This window comes from Equus przewalskii, chromosome 11 (genome assembly GCF_037783145.1).
Source record: "Equus przewalskii isolate Varuska chromosome 11, EquPr2, whole genome shotgun sequence".
Lineage (NCBI taxonomy): Eukaryota > Metazoa > Chordata > Mammalia > Perissodactyla > Equidae > Equus > Equus przewalskii.
The window spans coordinates 8,462,863-8,482,700 of NC_091841.1; the positions used below are offsets into that span (position 1 = coordinate 8,462,863).

The following is a 19,838-nucleotide window of genomic DNA, read 5'->3' on the forward strand; positions in this document are numbered from 1 at the left end:
TCCGGTGTGCAGAAGAATTATCCTGTGTTGTCTTGACAGTGTTTCTGTGTTTATAGCATCTATTTACCTGTCTTATCTCCTTTTATAACTTGTTTCATTGCCTGCAGTTTCAGTCTGTATTCTTCAACCTAAATTCCTGTAGATATATGACTTGCAGCTTAAAAGCAATTTTACATGGAGTTCAGATTTTGAAGAAAAAGAAATCCTGCCTTTTTCTGCCCTCTTGTGGAGTATCCAGTATGTGCTACCTGCAATTAAAGAACCTTTGCGTTGTCACGTTCTTCATGAGATTAGTGAAGATACCTGCTTTAAAAAAGAAAAGATACAGTCTTAAAGACTCAGTTTTTATAGCATATTTAATATGTTAGTAGTTAGCTTACCTCCACCTATTTCTGTAAGAAGAATTAAAACTGGTTAATTTATTTACCAATTTCAAAATCCTGAAATGCAGGTTCATCATGCCACGAAGCCAAATATAGCTCTATGTAATGCGTCTAAATTTTTATATTCCTTTACTAAAGGGCTTTAATTATTTGGTTAACAAATAACCCTTTGACAGTTATCTATGCAGTGGTGCGAGGGTATAAGCGTGAATCTAGAAGCAAAAGTTATGATTTTCTCCAGTCATGGAGTTAGTCAGTGGTAGAGCCTGGACTGAATGCTGAGTCCTCTGCCTCCCAGGGCTGGTGCAGTTCCCACGCAGGATTCTTTTACTCCCAGCAAGTCACAGACTATCCCACTGCCGTGATTGAAAGAATTCATATTTGTAGATTCTTGAGACATTTTGTGAAAGTGGCATAATCACTGAAATTTTTTTGTCATCCCTCAAAAGAATTACATACATCCCTCCATAAAACACGGATCTGAACCTGATCATGGGGGGCCATCATAATGAACCGTAAAAGCAAACCTGGAATGGCCTCAATTTAGCATGTCACCGTCATCTCTTCTGAATCTTCATCATTCCACAGCCACGTAGGCCTGGATGTTACACACAAGCTCTGGTGGCCATACTTGTGGTATTAGCTCAGCAGGTAATGTTTATCTTTGGGATTGCCAGCATTTTGATTTCATAAACAAAATGGGTACCTTTGGTTTTCGTAAGAGCTTAGGACAGTAAGTCAGAGTCTGATAACCAATGGTTTTACACTTCAGCCTCTGAAAGACGCTGAATATATAAAAATACTTCTTGGTTTTCAGTGTGAACTTTTTGTCCTGCGTGCCAAAGGTTTTTTTTCTTTTGAGGAATGAGGCTGTTGGCCCCTGCCTAAGTTCTTTCCACAGCTGTCCCCCAGTCATCATAGATTGTTAACCTGGCCAAATAATATTTAAGAAAAATGAAATTTGGTAGTGGATATAACCTTCTAAAGCAACAGAATATGTTTTCTTTCAACCGAAGGAAACTGAGTATGGCTTGTTTATTCAATCATTCATCCATTCTACTAATACGTATTGTGTGCCAAGCACTATTCTAGGACCTGGAGAGCAGACAGAAGAGAGACTCCAGGTCTGCATGGAGCTACATTCTAGTAGAGGGAAATAGAGAGCAGGTGATAAGCATAATAAATTATTTAGTTTGTTAGAAGGTAAGTGCTATGGGGAGAAATAGAGCAGGAGGGATGGGTGAGATTTACATTGGCTAAGGGAGGCCCCATTGAGAAAGTGGCATTTGAGCAAAGACTTGAAGGAGGTCAGGAGTTGGGCCATGTGGACATAAAGCATGAGAGCACTTCAGGCAAAGAGAATAATTGTTGCAAGGGCTTATGCGATGAATAGCAAGAGGGCCTGTGTGGTGTCAGTGGAGTTGTAGAAGATGAAAGGAGAGACAAATGGAAGGAGGACAGAACCGTATCTTTACTGCCTTGCAGACCATTCTAATAATTTGGGCCTTCATTCTAAGAGAAAGATCTGTGATTTGGAAGATTTTGAGCAGAGGAGAAAAATGATCTGATTTACGTTTTAGCAAGATTCTTCTGGCTGCTCTGTTGGAAATAGATTGTAGTGGGGTAAGGGCAGAAGCAGGAAGACCAGTTAGGATGCTGTTGCAAAAATATAAGTGAAAGATAATATTAGCATAGAGCAGTGGGGTGAGAGGAGAGAAAGTGAGAAGTGGTCATCATATTTGGGTTATATTTTTTAAGGTAGAACCAACAAGCCACTACTAGAGGGAATGTAGAAAATGAAAGAGGGAGACTCCTAAATTTGAGATCTGAGCAACTAGATGCTATTTAATGAGATTTTTAATAACCAGTGGTGTTATTTAATCAGATAACAAAATCGGAGGAAAGAGCATGTTTAGGGATAAAAACAGGTTTGGTTTTGGACATGTTACGTTTGAGTTGCCTATTAAATGTCTAATGGAGGTGTTGGGTAGTTGGTTGGATATATGAATGCCGTGATGGTCAGGGAAGAGGCCCAGGCTGGGGATGATAATTTGTGAGCCATGGGCATATGAATGGTTTTTTAAAATCACAAGCTTGAATGAAGTTACCTCAATGATTAATATAAAAAGGAAAGTAGTTCTATGATTAATTACTAGGGTATTCCAGCCAACACTTAGTGGTTGGGAAGAGAAAGAACAGTAAAGGAGTGGCCAGTAAGATAGTTGGAAAACCAGGCAAGTATTTTGTCCCAGAAGCCAAGTGAAGAAATTGTTTCAAGGAGTGAGCAGTTGTATCATTGTTGCACCACGTGGATATGTCCTGAGAGGTTGAGTTGGATGATGACAGAGAATAAACCATGGATTGAGGGACATGGAAGTTGTTGGCAATCTTGTAAAAGCTGGTATGAAGTGGATTGTGAAGGAGGTGAAGAAGTAGAGATGGCCAGCAACTCTTTGAAGAAGTTTTGCTAGTGAGGAGCAGAAAAATGGGATGATAGTTGGAGGGGGATGTGGGCTCAAAGCTAATTGTTTTTAGTTTTGTTGTCATTCTAAAAATAGAAAGTATTGCAATATGTTTGCATAGGAATGATCCAGTGAAGAGGGAGAAATTGAAGGTGCAGAGAGGAGAGAAGCTAATTGTAGAAACAAAGTTTTTGAATAGACAGGAGGGGATGGGATCCAGGGCACAAATGTAGGATGGGAGTTGTCCTTAGGAGCAGGGACAATATATAGGTACAGATGTAGGTATGATAGTGGGACTTCTGATCGCTTCTCAGTGAAATAAGAGGTGAATTGTCAGATGAGAGTGAATGGGGCAGAGAGTGCTGGAAATATGATGAGAGAGGAAGGGCTGGAAACAGTTGACTCGGAATGTGAATTGACTAGAGAGGTTTCTAACTTTGGTAACTGGATAGATGTCAATGTCATTAATTAAGAGTGGGAATATGGAAAAGAAATCATCTATGCATTGACGTGGGGCTGAAAAATAATTTCACCGATAGACATGTTCGTTTGGAGATGCCTCTGGTTCTCTCAGAGAGAATAGGCAGGGTGAGAAAAAAAGGCCAAGAATGGAATCTTATAAAATACTAGCATTTAAGGAGCAGAATCAGTGAAAGAGTGAGTAAAGAGAGGTACTGAGAGAACCGAGAGGGAGCTGGGTTCTTAAGGTCTGAAGAACAAAGCATTTAAGAAGGAAGAAGAAATCAATAGTGATGTGTCCTGTACGGGTTCCCGAAGTATGGTCCAGATATCGCTGGAGGTACATAAGCTTTTAGGTGGTAAACATTTTTTAATTTTAATATTATTGGTTTATTCTAATGGGCATTAGAAAAAAATATATAACTAACACATCAAAGCTGTGATTTATGAAAAGTGGAACTTATTTTCCCTTTTAACATAAAGTAATGTAAGATTAAACAGTGACTCTATTTTTTTAAAAAGTTATGTAAGTAATGGTACTGGTACCTATGGAAAAATCACAACAGTAGTGGGCAAATGAATAATGTGGGAAGTTCTAGGTCTAACAGTTTAGAAAGTCATTGTTGACTTCATTTGATCAAAAGTACTTTCTATACAGTGGGGAGATAGTAACGGTAAAACAACAAGAATCAATTTTAGGGTAATAGAAGTATTAAAGTGAGCTCTCTATACGTAGTTGAATTACTTTTAGAGCCATTGGCATAGGTTCTAAACTATAACTCGTGTTTCATCCTGTCACTGAGTGACTAAAATAACTTTAAAGCAAATAGATAATGATACCAAGAATCACTTTAGCAAACGTATTAATAATAATAGGACACAAGTAAGAAAGACTTGAAAAATTTTTTCACTTGTTAGGAACATGATAAACTAATTGTGTTTGAAATAAAGTAAGAGACAATTTTGGCAAGTGGATGAAGAGACAGGACATTTCTCAGGAGGGTATTCTAAGCCCCAGCATGTAATATACACAAAGCAAGTGGGTTTGCTGTGTTTCACCAGGGCTCTTGGAACTGAGTCACTGCAGACTCGGCTGTGATGCTCCGAGAGGACCGAGACCGAGGGCAGCAACTGAGCTGTCACTTGAGACATTTCAGTAGCACTTCTTGAAGTCAGCCAGGCTCGGGTAGCGCTACAGCTTGTCACTCAGTTTTGGAATATTTTTGCTCATTAACCTAAAAATAACTTGCAAATTTACAATCTCTCTGAATTACAGACTTAACACTTGAGTTGTCTGAATGGTCTTTGCCAGTGTTAGAGTTACTGTCTCAACTCTCCAAAAGGAAGTCAGTTATAGTTTTAAGATGCTAAATTAAGTTTAGATCACAATTCTGTTTCCTTTCTGCTCTGCATGTTGTGTGGGGACACCCACTGGAAGACATCGTTAGTCATATTTTGTGATCGCTTGTCTGCAAATAGAACTGGAAAGTTATATTTAGACACCTATTTTGTGTATAGGCTCCATTCTACATCAGGTGCTTACTGTGATTGCCTCCACTCAGATCACTAAGGGCAAAGTGGTTGTACACACCAACAAGAAAATAGGAAGGATGAGCAAGATGGGGTCTGTTTTTTCTCACCACCGTTAATTATTGAACAAGATATTTTTAATATGGTTTGTTGCTAAAGTCGTAGGTCAGGCTCCTGATAGGAACTGAAGGGGGCTAGCTTCTGACTTCTAGGTGTATACACTTTGTGTGTAGTCAGGAAAGCAAGTTCATTAGATGCTGTCTTTCTTTTTAAATCTCCAGTTCCATTCATTGTTGCAGATGTTTTTAGAGGTATTTCAGCTTATGTTAAGCTTTGCCATCTCATATAACAGGTATTTGCATGCTCTTCCCTATTCAAAAACATTATTCCAATTGGGAGAACTCACACACACTAAAAATCTGTTCTGCATTGGTAGAGTGAGCTCATTTTTTTAAAGTGATTTGTGCCTCAGAAAATTCTTTATGTGCGCTGTGAGCCAACTTGTTCAAATGAATTCTCAGTTTTGGAATTTTTGTTTAAAACAGTTAGCACCAAGTATTTAAACCCTTTTACAAATTTAATCATTGAATGCTCTCTACTCAGTTCCATGGCCTGGACATAAATCACTTGGCCCTGGCAATCACTAGAAAAGAGCATTAGTGAGATTCAAAATACATAACTGAGGATACCTGGCATATATGTTTGTGCGTGTGTGTGCTAGTTTGGGTTTTTCTCCTCCTTTTTTCTTCCACTGTTATTTGTAATTACTAATAGTCAAATTTACTTCATACTAAACTACTGTACTTTTTCACCAAGAAAATCTCAGTAATCTGTTACTCTTTCTTAACCACCAAAGTTTAGTTATGACCTTGACAGTGCGGGAGAAATTTAAATCAAATTTCATAGCTGTTGAAAAGAGCACAGCTTGGGATTTGTCTTGTCATCTCATTTAGTTGCTTTTTATAAGAACAAAGCTAAATTTGCCATTCAGAATTTGCCATCCTCAAAGCAGTTTAAACCTCTTTGGCTGTCAGGCATTGCTTAATAACCCAGTCAGATCGCAAATATCCAAGGTGATGATTGTAAAAAATAACAAGCATATCAAATTTCAGAGAAAAGAGCTGGCAGTCAATAGCAGCTCGTAGGGTACCTAATGTCCATCAAATCTTCCGCTTCCTGCTTCAGGGAACTGTGATAATAGAGCCGTATTTCCCTTGATGATGTGAAATACAGCTAGGGAAAAACTCACGTGAACAAAATAGTTAAACAGTTCACCACCTGTCTCACATACAGTGGTTCAAAACCATAAATGTTGAAAATCGGGAGAGAGTAAGATCCTGGGAACCATGTTATTATGTGCAAAGTGGCCACTGAAATGAGTGCCTCCAGGTGACTTTCATTTGGTGACATAAAGCAAAAGGGAGCCGTATGATGGCATCATTTATTTCTCTACACTTTTCACTCGAGTTGGTGCATTGGCTCTGTGTACTTAGGGGTAGGTAGATATGCTCAGATCAGAGTACCTGTCATAGCTCCACATGCCTGAAGTGAAGTCTGCACTCAGAGAATTAGGGATCTTTGTTACTGAAATTCACGAGGCCCTGCTCAAAACGTTCTGTGGTGGAGGGACAGTGGTGGCCTTTTTTTAAACCTTGGTTTAAATATCATATCCGCCACCCATACCAATGAAAGGGACAATTCCTAATGCTCTTTGTCTTCATATCTAAGTCCTACAAGATATTATGAGGCTCAAGTCCTGATCAATTATGGAATAACTAGGATCTTGGGTTCTCCTTTCAAGTTCTCCTTATAATTCACTTAATCTGTGGAGTAAAAGGATGAAGTGGCCATTGAGATTTTATTGGCCTCAGCCTCGTATTGTATCCTCGCTCTAGGAAAACAGGCAAACCTGATATACCTGACAAGTACTTGTGACGATAGGTCCCTTCCCCACTATGCATATCTCGTCTCTCTGCCTCCACTTGTAGTTTGAGAAAGAGGACCAGAGTTAAAGTCTATTGATTTTCCTACTAGATTCCTTTCCTCAGCATCAGCAGCTGACCACTCACTTGCAGCAGGAGGAAGGAGAGGCGAATGATAAACCCTAAAGACTGTGGGTAGCTAGGAAGTCTGAGCCCCCCTCCCCCAGGCCGTCTGTTTGTAGGCTTATTCTAAGTATTAAGAATTGAATGAAGCCGGCTCACTGCACGAGTGTGTGGTTGAATCACATGTGCTGAATGTAAGCTCACTGACCACATAAGAACTTTAACATCATTCTGCCTTTTGCAAAGTCAGTGAGAATTGTACCACACCTTGATATGTGATGATGCCGCTGTGGGTGGCCTGTCTCCTTCACTGCATACACCCTGCTTTCCTGGTTTCATGCCCAAATTGTTTTCTGCAGCCCTTCCTCATAACGCCCTCTCCTCCCCCTCTCTCGGAAGTCCTAATCTTACTCATCCTTCAAAGCCCACTTCTGTCGCATGCCTTACCTGACGCCTTAATTATAAGTAATGTGTAACCAATCACTGTTCCCGTGCCTCTCCTTCAGCTTCTGTGACTTGCCATGATAGTTACTTTGTACATGACACAACTCTCCTCCAAAACTTCTCTAGCTCCTTGAGAGCAGGAACCAATCCTTTTTGCATCTTCATAGCCTGGCCCACCATGTATTCCACACCCTCCTCCCGACTCTTAGCACATAGAATGTCCTTAAATGGCAAATTATTTTGCTGATGATATTTCAAGTTTGAGCTGCTGAGAATACCTAGTAATAAAGAGTAATTAACTTGTTTCCACCCACTGTTTACCCAGAATACTTTATGCTGAACCCACTCAGCATACATATATAGATATAGATCTTCTTTTAAGGTCTGCAGCTCCCACACCGTAGAAGGGAGAAGAGAACACGAGTCATGTTGTCTCGCTTGTCCACTAGAAGCTGACACATCTAATAGGTAGCCTGCATTCTCCCACCTCCCGTCTGTACTGTTTTTAATGAAAGTTACAAACAAATGTCCTTGTTAACCCTCACTGAAAAACTAACGTTTATGGGTAAATCAGTAAGTCTGAGAAAATCTGGTAAATTTGTTTCCACAGCATTCTTACTTGAAACAAATTTTTCCCTAGGCTGAAGTAAGCCAGAGATTTAAATTTAATAATAATAATAACAGCTAAGGCAGTTAATTTTCTTTTCTTTTTTTCAATATAGCTTCTGCGTGGGAAAATCTTTCATGGTAAACTTCCAGGGAATGTTTAAATTTCCCTGTTTAGAGATCTGCTCTGATCTTTCACGTTTCTAGAGGAAGCTGCTGAGGGCTTGGATTCCGTCACTTGAGTCATTTCTTCCACAGCCCGTATGTCACAGTGTCTGTGTCTCAGCTGACACTGACTTTGCTCCCTCTGCTTTAGTCACTTAAGGCTCCACGGCAAGACAAAGAGACCGGATTTACAGCCTGTTCTCCTTTTTTCCCTCTAAAAGGAGGCAAGGAGTACAGGTCTACAGAAGCCAGTACGGCTCTGAATTGTTGGGCAAAGCAGAGTCCCCTACCATGAGTGAACAGAGTCTTCCCCAGGATGGGATTTAACTCCAAAACATGTAGTGAGAGGGATACACACACACACACACACACTTGTGTTTGAGGTCACATTTTTTTAAACTCTTCTCATTCATTCGCCTCACCGGGAGGGAATGCCTGTGTAATCCTGAGATTGCTGATTTCAAGTCTTTAATGTGCTCTGTTTTCTATCTGGCACTGCACTTTTAAGGTCAGTCAGTGCATAACCATTACTTCAAACCTCCTGGAAAGAATTTCATTCAGCAGTAGCTGCTGAATGAGAGCATGTCTAAGGAGAATGACTTCTGTTGCAATGCTTTCTCTTGTCTTTCCTAAGGAGAGGGCAGCACAGAGCAGAGGGGGTGAGACAGCTTCATTCGTCTCTCAGGTGCAGTCATCAGCAACCTAGGTTTCACCCCAAATCAAGGAGTTCTGTGTGGTTATGTTCACAGTGGTTTCATTAATGGTATTCCCAAGAATCCTCAGACAGTAGGACCGTAGCTCATCTCTCCATTTCAGATAAAGAACCTGGACACAGAGAAGTAAATTGACCTGCCCAAGTTCATATGGCAAGGCTGCAGCTAAGGCAGGATTTGAATTCATACCATGGAGTGTTCCCCTCAAAACAAGGTCTGCAGGACTCTGTCCCACCTCTGGAGGTGGAAATCATGAAGGTATCTGTTCCCAGTAAGGTTTCTTTCTTCCTCAGGTATACCTTTGACTCTGTGTGGTACCAAGCCCCACGTGCCACCCACAGTTAAAGTGTCCTGGTAATACTTTAACATCATTTTGCACAGCAGTGGTGAGCAACTGAAAGATACACTTGTATTCACTTCATGATTTATTTTACTACCTTTTCTAAGGGACAGATATTTTACTAGAGAAATAAATATCATGAAATGATTAAGTAGGTTAAATTATGATAAACATTCACAACGTGTTTCTAGGTTACCTATTTACAAAAAAAAGAAAAACAAAATTGGTTTTATGGCTCCATAATTTGTGTGCAGTTGGAGTATAACATAATCCTGTTAGAACAGGGATATTAAGAATATCTTTAGAAGATTCCACTGTTCGCAAAGAACGTTTTTCTAACATCTGTTACTTTGTGTTCAGAACATACAATTTCAGATTCTAGCTCCCATTACAAATCAGTTTAGTTATTATTTACCTCTTAGAAATTCATTATACAACAGGGAGTAAAGGAGTATTATACTTATTTGTTGTATGAAAAAAAAGTATATTAGAGGGAGAAAGATTTGGTGGGGAAGACTGAAGCAAAAGAAACAACCTAACAGGAGTTATTGGGCTGCAAAGAGGTAAGTTGAGTTAACATGGTATCTGTAGTCTGTTTTCATGTTGTAAGGCAGTGAATTCACACTATCTACTAAAAACGTCCTTTAGAGAGCACAGAGCAGACTGTGAGGCTAGTTTCTAAATTTACTAAATATTGTAGGATTTAGATAGGCTGAGCAATTGAATCTGAATTAATTGCTCTTTTCTTCTTAAAGACTGGTGAAAATGAACTCTGTACTGCCTCCAGCATCACACACACACACTGGGAGTTGAAATTAGGCAAATACCCCGATAACTTCTAAGATCCAGTTGCTCATACTAAAGGTTCTGAGTTGGTTATAGCTAAAAGTCCTTGCTAAAAGAGATGATGTTGGGGTAATAATAATAATAGCCATTTACCATGTATTAGGGCATGGTCTATCTCTTTACATTTAATCACAACAACCCAATGAAGTAGATACTGTTCTTAAACTCAATTTATAGAAGAGGAAACTGCTTCCCAAAGAGCTTAAAAATAACTTGCCCTGCGTTACACAGCTGGAAAGTAGTAGAAGCAAGATTTGAACTCCTAGTCTGGCTCCAGTGTGTACTCTTATCCACTGTGCTCTAATCTTAAAAGAACTGCATGAGCTCGTCATTAATTTTACTTGACTAGCTTTAGTTGCTTGGCTCCTACAAGGTCCTAATACCTCTCAACTTATTTGTGGCATTTCTTTATTGTAACTAACCCTAAAGGATCCTCACATTCCCAGCCAGGCATCTCTTACCAATTTATGGGATTCAAAAGATAAGAATTCTTTTTAACAAGTAAGTGGTTACCCAACTCTGATTAGAAAATGGAAAATATTCTAGGACTTTTGTAAACAGAATTAATATGAAAAGTGAGGAGGTTCGCTAACCTTCATAATGAGAGGAGTTCCTGAGAACTTAGTTTACTCTGAAAACCCATTCAGTCACAGGATAAATTGGACTTTTATCCTTTAGGAGACTTCTGCTTTGACAAGGTGTATTAAATATTTAGTTATTTTCCAGAACACCCTTGTAAGATAGGTTAATATTAATAACCCAATTTATGCAGGCAATACTCTAAGCACAGAAAAGGATGTTGATATGTCTAAGATCTCATAGCAGTTCTAGAATCAGAAATACCCTTCTTGGAGTTTTATGCTTAGTTGCTGTATCGCCTTGTAGTCTTTTACTTCTAAGAAAAACCAAACTGACAGGATTTGAAGTAGATGTTGAATGCTTTGCAAGTACAGAGCGTTAAGCACGGAAGAATGTTTCCGTTTTCACCTGGGACGTTGTTATCTAAAGCATTTCATTTAAATCATGTAGTTCCTTAAAAAGTAAAAAACTCGTACTTCTCAAGGTTAGTCTAAGCCTTAGAAGCTTCTCATTTTTGCATCAGCAAAGAAGAATAGTCATATGCATGGAAGATGACGTGTTAGTTTTCAGGTGTCTTTCCATTTTCCCTTCTCCAACATCTTGTGTTTCTTTAATGAGAACATCATCTCCACATCTGCTGGGAAGACAAGTGATATCTTTCCATGTAGGCAACTTTTTGTAGTTCCCCAGTAAGCTGGAATAGACCCATCCTATAGTCCAAAGAATAGAAACTTTCGTTCTTTCTGAAGTGCTTCAGTTCTCCCTCAGACAACTGGAAGGAGTAATTTAAAAATTAGGCAATTTGACTTTCTATTATTAGCCTTGAAACTTTTGTAAACCATACCACAACTCTAAACTAGTCTTTTTAACTATTAGTCTAAGAAAATCGCTATCAACAGTTTTAACCCAAAAGCATATAGTTTTTATGATCATTTTGATTCTGGTTACTTCCAAGAAATATCCAAACCTAAACTTCTTATTCTTCCTTTTATTTTCCCAGTTCTCTCTAATCCCCTTTTCTGCCCTCTTTCTGAGAGACCTTGGCCCCAATTTCCTGAGTTGGAGGACAAGACATTCTTAGAATGCAGAAGGCTTACTTCAAGAAGGTGTCTGGGTTTAAGGTCACGCAGGAGGACTCATTTCAGCTTCGGGATCTTATGCACATCATATCTTATAAATTACCTCTAAAGCACTTTTTAATATTGCAGACATTTAAAAAGATGAAACCAATTAAATTTTTATAATTGGAAGAGGGTGGAAGAGAAAAATAAGAGATGCAAAGGTTGGGGAGGAGAAAGTCAATGCAGAAAACACAGCTAGCATTTCACTGGCTTTCATGTTAAAAGTTTGTCCTTGGCTTTTGTAACATTGAGTTTTACTCAGCCTGTGTCAAGGTGAAAAATGGTTTGAAGGCAAATTCACCAAAGCTGAAGTCAGAGAATATTCACTAGGGATAACGTGTTTTAAAATTATCAACATCATTGTCGTTATTTCCTCTCTGCTTTTAATAGTCGTGCTTATTTATATCCCAATTAAGAATTGTCTCTGGGAAGTGCAATGTTCTTCATAGTAAATTGGGTGTGCAGAGTTGTTTGTTATCGCTCTGTTTTATTTTAATGCTCTTATGCTTAGTTTTCCCGTGCTTACCTGCACATACTAGATGGTGAAGGCAGAAATGGAGGCAAATCAACAACCCTTGTCCTCTCACAGGAGAATCTGGTGAAACAGTGACTACCATTCCTCATCACATGCACATACACACGCACACCCGCCACACTTTCCATCACTGTCACATTGTACTTCTCATTGGCTCACAGACACAAACGAGAACTCCTGTTCCTGGTGCTTTGCTCTCCACATTCTTCCTCCCTGCCTAGAAAGCTGCCTTGTCTACTTCTGCTGCTGAAGAGGTAGCATTGACTAATGGAAAGCCAAGAGGCTTTGCAGTAAGGTAGACCTGATTCAAATCCCGGATCAACCACTTACTGTTTGACCTTAGGCAAGTTACTTAATTTCATTGAGAACCAGTTTCCTTATCTGCAAAATGAAGATTAATAATACTTCATTAGGTTTTTTTGAGGGTTAAGTGGAAGAAAAATCAAAGCTCTCAGCAAATATTGACTCTCTTCCTGTAGTCGCCCCATTTTAAGTCCTACCTATTCTTCAGAATTCACGTTCAACCTACTCAAAGCTTGTTCTCTGAAGCACTTGCTTGGCACAGCATGCTACCTCATTATTGTTTGTTGTCTTGTATTTACTGTCTCCTCAAGTTGTTTATGAGTTTCTTGAGAGCTGAAGCTCTCTTGAAGCAAAGAATCCTCAGATTCTGACAACCTTGTTGAATATGGTAGCCTCAGATGTGTGATAGTATAGAATTGGGAAATGGAGAGTGACTCCCTAAGTGTGTGATCTAAGTCTAAACTCAGTAAATTGGAAAAAATTTTGAGTCCATTGTTTTCTGCCACAATAAGGGAAATGGCCTGAGGAGGGTTTTCTTAAATTATGGAATCTAGAAGGGAGTCCTTAAATCCAGAAAGAGACTTCTTGTATTTCCATTGCTGCAGAGAGAGCTTGATTGGGTACATACATCTTTTGGAGATAGCATTCTGTAAATGATAAACTTTTAGAGCATGTTTGAATGTTCTGGTAAAGGAGGGAAGTTACCTATACACACTTACCCAAAGACTTGTCCTCTGCTGGGGAAGTTGTGGGCTCCCACTGAACATGCCTCTTCCTTGACAGTGCACATGAAACAAGCAAGGAAGAGGACGGCTTTTCAGCTAGCCAGATCCCTGCCACATCAGACACAACAGCCTAGTAACATATTCCCCTGACCATCAAGTCGAGCTGGATAGTGGCTCTTTATCCATATTAACACACAATCCCTGATAAGGTCAAAACTCTAAGTCTCACTGGCAAAATTGTAGTAGAGGTCAGGTTCACTACACATTTCAGAAGGTATCAAAGAGGTCTCTGATTACATTCAAGATTTGACATTTTATGCTTAGGAAAATCTTTATCTGCACGACTAGAATTTGTTTTCCAGAAGAAAAATAAGCACCTTTGTGATACTGCAGTCTTAAATGTGGATTCTCCCCCACAACCATCCCCCTTTAAGCCCTTGGTTTTTAATTTATAATCTCTTACCTTTGGGTATATCTTTCATTCTAAGCTATGATGCAAGAATGGTATATTTCTCTGCTACAATTCCTCTCTCTCCAGACTTATTCAGGCACTAATCTGTAATTTCTCACCTTTGAAAGGCAAATAGAAGGAAAATTTCTGTTTTAGGATATTTTTGACTCTCGTAGAAATGTTTCAAAATCATTCATTATGAATGGGAATGAGATCTTGGGACTTGGTCTTTGTTGATGGAGTTTTTTTCCCCAAATACTTTGTTCTTAGAATAGCCTAGCAGGTGAAACTTGAACTTCACTGCAAAGTCTTGAGTCACAATAATGATCTGGCTTCAGATGCTCCAGCTCACTGATTGTTGTGTGTTCTGCTGGAGAAAAACTGACACTGTCACCTTTTTGCTCTTCTTGATACTTGGGGACCTTGAGCCACGGGACTACTCAAGAGAGATGTTTCTAATGTTCTCTATCTGTGTCTCTTGTCATTGAGGTAATTGTCATGCGAAAACCCTGGACAACAGCCATGACAAACAGAAATATTTTGACAAGTCACAGTCACCGGACGCTGCTGAAGAAGAGCCCTCTGAGACAGGAGCAGAGGAGGACCCTGTGCTCTCTGCTGAGAATTCGGGGGGGGACTCAGATGCCCTTAGACTTGAAAGTAAGTTGATTTGACCTGAGCTGTGCTTCTGGGATAAAATCAACTCTCAAGCTTTAAACTTAGAATTTTTTCTCCTCTCAAGAGTTTGTTTCCTTCTTTTACAGTCACACACTGCATTGTGGAATCATGAGGGTGACCCTCAGGTGGGGAGCCGGAAGACAAGCTATAATGTGAAAATGCTCTTCACACTTCTTTCTTTTTTCTGCACCTCAACAGCTTCTTTTGCTAGAACAAATTTGATTCATTTATGTACCAGTCTTTCTTCTTAATGTTATTAGTCTATTGAGTAAGTCATTGAAAAGAAGGAAGATAAGTTGTATATACACTATCCCAATAAAATTTAAAGATTTGGAATAATGGGCGTAACTACCAGGCCTTTTCCTAAAACTCCGTTTTATTGAGCTGTGCCTTACTGAACAGTTCTTAAGATTGTCAGTCAATTCATAGTTGCCAGAATGAATGACTTCTTTTTAATACTCAGCCTGCTTAACCACTTCACTGCGTTTGGAACTGTGCACAACTCCCCACTTCTTGAAACACTCACACGTGTCCTTCTGCTCTTGGCTTCTGGGATATCACTTGCTCTTGGCTCTCTTCATATCCTCAAAACATCCTTTTCAATTTCCTTCACTTATTCTTTACTTTGCCCCTTATTTTTTGGGTTACCCAGGATCGTAAGCTTGGTCTTCTTGTCTTATCACTCTCTGTGTTATCTCCTGATGTTTCAGATACTTTTGAGTATACCAATGATTCCAAATCGATATTTTCAGCTAAGACATTCTCTACAACTCCAATCTTTTTTCCACTGTTTTAGTGGTCTGTTTTTCTGGATGTGCCATAGGCATTTCAGATTTAACATATCCAAAACTGAGCTTGTCCTCATTTTCACCCTGTTTCCGGAACTGCTTCTAATTCCTGTGTCCCTGCTCTCTGTTAATGACACAACCCATCCAGTCACCACTGTATCAGATCAGTCCCTAAGACCTGTTCAGTCTGTCGTCTCTTCATCTGTTCCTTCTGCCACTGCCTGAATTCTGACTTTCTTTATTTCTGCCTGGGCTATTGCAGTAGCTTCATAAGTGGATTCCTTGTATCTAATCTTTTACTTCAGTCTATGTACGGAGAGAGAGAGAGGGAGAGAGAATGTGTGTGTGTGCGTGTGTGTGAGTGTGTGTAGGAGAGAAAGAGAGAATACATGTAGTTGGTAGAAACTGTAAGGAGCAGTAGCAACCTCTGTTGCCAATTTCTTCTGTGTCCAAAGAGTTGTTTCTAAAATCAGATCTGATCCTGTAAGTTGCCTGCATTCAAAATTTTCAATGGCTGTTAACCGTGGGAGAGTCCGAATGTCTTAGTGCAGGGTATAAGGTGGTTTGGCCCTCGATTCTGCCTCCAACTGTACCATCTTCTAGTACCCTACGTAGCAGGGAGTACAAACCTTTCATCATCTCCCTCACATGCCGTGCTGCTTTGAGCCTCCATGTCTTTGCGCAGGCTGGGAATGGCCCCTGTGCACTCTGCTTTATGTGGACAACTCCTACAATCTCCGAGATGCACTCAAGTGTCACCTCCTCTGGGAAGCATTCACAAAGGTCTCCAAGCATTTAGTTGCTCCATTTGCTGTCTTGTTCCTGCTTTTTGTCAAGGCAGATTTCATACAATATTAATTGCTTGTATGTCTTGTCTCCCAGCAGACTATGAGCTTCTTTTGTATCATGTCCTGTATAACTTTATATTCCTGTATACAGTAACTATTTGCTAAAGTATGAAATGTGCCATTTGCATTCCTGTGTAGGTTGGGTTAACATATTTAGCACTTACAAAATCCTGTGTTTCCTTCTAAGTGATACTGAATGTAAAAAATGATGTCTAAGAGAAGCCAGCTAGACCTCCAAGGGCAGGTTATGACCTTCACCTTTGCAGTTTGAGAAATTAGTTTAATCAGTTCTATCAGAAATGTTTGGGCTTTAGGGAAACTAACTCCCATTTACCAACTCGAAAGAGATCGATTCTTAAGCTAGACAGCCAGTCTGCTCATGTCCAGTGGGGTTCCTCCTTTCTGGCACCTGGCAGCCTCGTGTCTCTTTCTGGCATCAAGGTACCCACACAACAAAATGTGACGTCATGAAATGGCTTGATAAACTCAAAATCCACACATATGAAACTGAGTATCGACAAGGGATATTTTATTCAGTTTCTGGAAACTGTCCCTGTTCCAGAGCAGTACTACTCCCTAGTGACCAGAATACTCATGACAACCAAACTAGAGTCTGTTTTCCTAGGACCATTCAGAATAAAACCTAACCAAATTCTTGCTCTGTGTCTCCTGAATACCTCATTCCTTGAGACAGAGTATAACCTAGTGCTTAAGTTTCTTTAGTCTATGCTCCCCATCTAATTCCATGCCATCTCCATGCTGAGGACACAGTACAGTTGCGCGGGCTGAGACTAGGTGTTTTCCAGGTCCCTTCAACATCATGCAAACAGTTTCTTAGGTGGATTCCTTTTCAGATCGCTGATTTAATCCATAGTATGATGATGACTTACTAGTTGGACTCTCAGGTACTAACTTTTCTTTACCATAGGTCTAAACTCTGAGAGTACCTTCTTCTTTTCCCTAGATGCTGACAACATGTCCATGGTATACAGTCGTGGTATAAGTTAGCAAATTCATACCAGCATGCCTCCTATGGTGTGGTTAACAGAGTCAGAAAAACTCCATTTTTTAGTACAAATATTGTGTTATATTAAAAGCCAAGCAGAGACATTAAAGAATTTTTGAAAACTCTGTAGGAAAATTTAAAGAAATGCAAATAGTTAAGCCCTCTCCAGTAACCATAAACTATTATGATAATCACTGCTTTTTGTGATACTTTATAATTTACAAAGCATGAATTATGTGTTAACCCTGTGAAATAGATATTATTATTAAGCCCATCTTAGATGAGAAAATTGAGACTCAGAGAAGTTAGGTGCCTAAGATCTTCAGTGGATGGCGTAGCTAGAGCTCATCCTCAGGCCTCCTGATTCCATACACTGTGTCCTTCGCCTGTGATTCTGAAAAATAGGGGTTTGGTGGGTTAGAACTTTATTCTTCAATTGCTAAGGTCATTTTTAAAGAAAACTATCATCTGCTATTACTATTATTTTATAAAGCAAAGAACATTTTAATGTCAAAAAAGACAATCTCAGAATAAAGGTCAATCTTTCACCAAAATGGACAGTTGGCAACCTTACACCATCAAGTGTGTATCTGGACGTAAGTGTGTGTGTGTGCACGCGCGTGTGTGCGCGCGTGCACAATAACTTTATATGCATGTCCTTTTTTCTTTCTCATTTTGCTAAGGATTAGTGAAAACTGTGTCACTGATTAACATGTGAAAAGCACTGCTTTCAGACCTCCTCATCTTGTACTGAATTCCTCTCAGGTAAATTTGACTGTGGAAGGAGGAGCGTAGGTTTTGTAGTCAGAGATGTTATCAGGTCCTGGCTCTACCACCTGTACTACTTGTTAAATCTTGAGCCTTCTTTATCTCACTAATTTAAAAATAAACAAAATGCCTCAGTGGTTTTGAGCATTTAAATGAAATAACTTAGGGAAACATTTCAGTGCCTGGTGCACAGTTGGAACTCAGCCAGTGTTGACTTCTACAAGCATGGGCATGACTCTGCTGCTTCTGGACTTACGGGCTGCTTGTGAGCCAGAGTCCTCACAAGTACATGCACATAGTCTCTGCTCAGTTCAAGGGAGCCCTGCATATTTGCACAAGAGTTGTGACAGGAAAGGTTCCCTGTTCGCTTTTCTCACTTATCTTCTCAAAATTCTCTGTTTTCTCTTGCTGTACTGACCCCACTAGAAGAAAGAGGAACACCATTCATGCAAATGAGAACGCATGGTTGTTGCTTTCTTCTTAGAAGTAAATCATTTCCCTTCCTGCCTTAGTCCGAGTGATTTAAGCTAAGCCTTTTGTGCTTTCTGATTTCTGGCTTGAAATTGTATGCTATTGTTTATGCATTAAATCTTAAACAAGTCCACAGCTTTACACTCTGACTTCAGAGTCAGATGGCTGCCTTTTAAAGAGGACACTAGAACTCAAGACAGAATTACCCAAAGTCCTATGGTGATAGAGTTCTAATTTGAAACCAAGTTTGTCTAATTGCATAGTATACTCTTTTTTTGTGTGAAACAAAGGGACATATTCCCTTTATGGTATTATTCTTAAAGGTAGAATGTGTCTTGCTTGCTTTCAGAAACCACAGGCTAGTACTCAGACCTGTTGATGTTAATCATATCAGACTTTCTGGAGGAAACGTTTTGAAAGTCAGATGTTGAAGGAAGGATTTTCTTTGGCTGGTCATTGCTTTGAAAGTGTGATTTTTATTGTCAATCTGTTTTGTTTTGAATGTAGCACTTATCTTTCCATCCTCTGCTCCCTAAAACTCTTCTTGAAACCTCTCTTCCGAGATTATTATACTGCTTTTTATCAAATACAGTCATCTTCGTTCAATTATCTTCTGATGTTCCGCTCCCTCTCGGTAATGTCCCCAAGAGTCATTGTGTGGCCTCTGCTTCTGCTGCCTTGGGTGCCCAGTCTCTCCCTGGGTAGCTCATTCCATTTTCTGACCATTCAAAAGTCATTCCTAATAGTGAGCTAAAATATAACTTCTCATTTCTAGTTCTGCCTTCTAAGGCTAAAAGTCGGTCTTGTCTCTCGTTAATATCACATCTCCTTAGATATTTGAAAGTGATTATTGTTCCTGCCTACTCCACCCCTCGTGTTTTCTCTTCCTTCAGCTGAGTGTCCTCATTTCCTTGAACAGCTCCGCTTCTGTTATGGCTTCTAGTCTCTTCACCAACCTTGAAGTAATCTCTGGAATTTTTAAAAATCTTTTCAGCAAAATATTTTTCAAGCCTGATTTTTTTGTGTGTGCAGTATATCAGTTACCCTTCCTGTGGGGTCAGGAGCTTTGAAAATCTCTTAAACTGAGGTGCCCAGACTCCACCAAGACTCTCCAGGTGTGTGTGGAACACTGCAAGGTTGAGCTGGACCTCTTCTTCCTTCTTTTTTCTCTCTCTCTCTTCCTTTTTTTCTTTTTCTTTTCTTTTTCTTTTCCTTTTTCCTTTTGTAATCAGGACTATATATGCTTCTCCCCATCTCTCATCCCTTCTTCTTTCCCTGTGACTCTTGCCTGATTACCTAACATGGCGCAAACTCAGCTGTACACTCGCCCAGCACCCTGGGAGAGGATTCATCCCCGTCAAAAACGTGAACTCATAAGCCTCCCTGTGGGTGCTCATGGTCTCTTCACTTCACAGTGTTTATTCTCCTTTTTCCGGTGTGAAAATGGTACGTGTTAAAGAGGATAAAGGAAAAAACAGAGATATGGGTCCCGGTCTCTCTGTTTTTAGGTTATATCGTACCATCTGTCCCACAAGCAGCAAGCCTAATATTTTCTTTTTCTTCTTGCTTCAA

General features: G+C 39.7%; 1 protein-coding gene across 2 annotated transcripts in view; it reads left to right on the top strand.

Moving 5' to 3' along the window:
- TTC17 (tetratricopeptide repeat domain 17) overlaps positions 1–19,838 on the top strand; it is a 109,760-nt gene that overhangs the window by 53,819 nt on the left and 36,103 nt on the right. The window contains exon 17 of one of the 2 annotated variants that reach the window (XM_008528380.2): positions 14,197–14,367. The exons of the other annotated variant lie outside the window; for it this stretch is intronic. Within the exon in view, the coding sequence (XP_008526602.2) occupies positions 14,197–14,367 (171 nt within the window). The remainder of the gene's footprint in view (positions 1–14,196; positions 14,368–19,838) is intronic. 2 annotated transcript variants of the gene reach the window in all.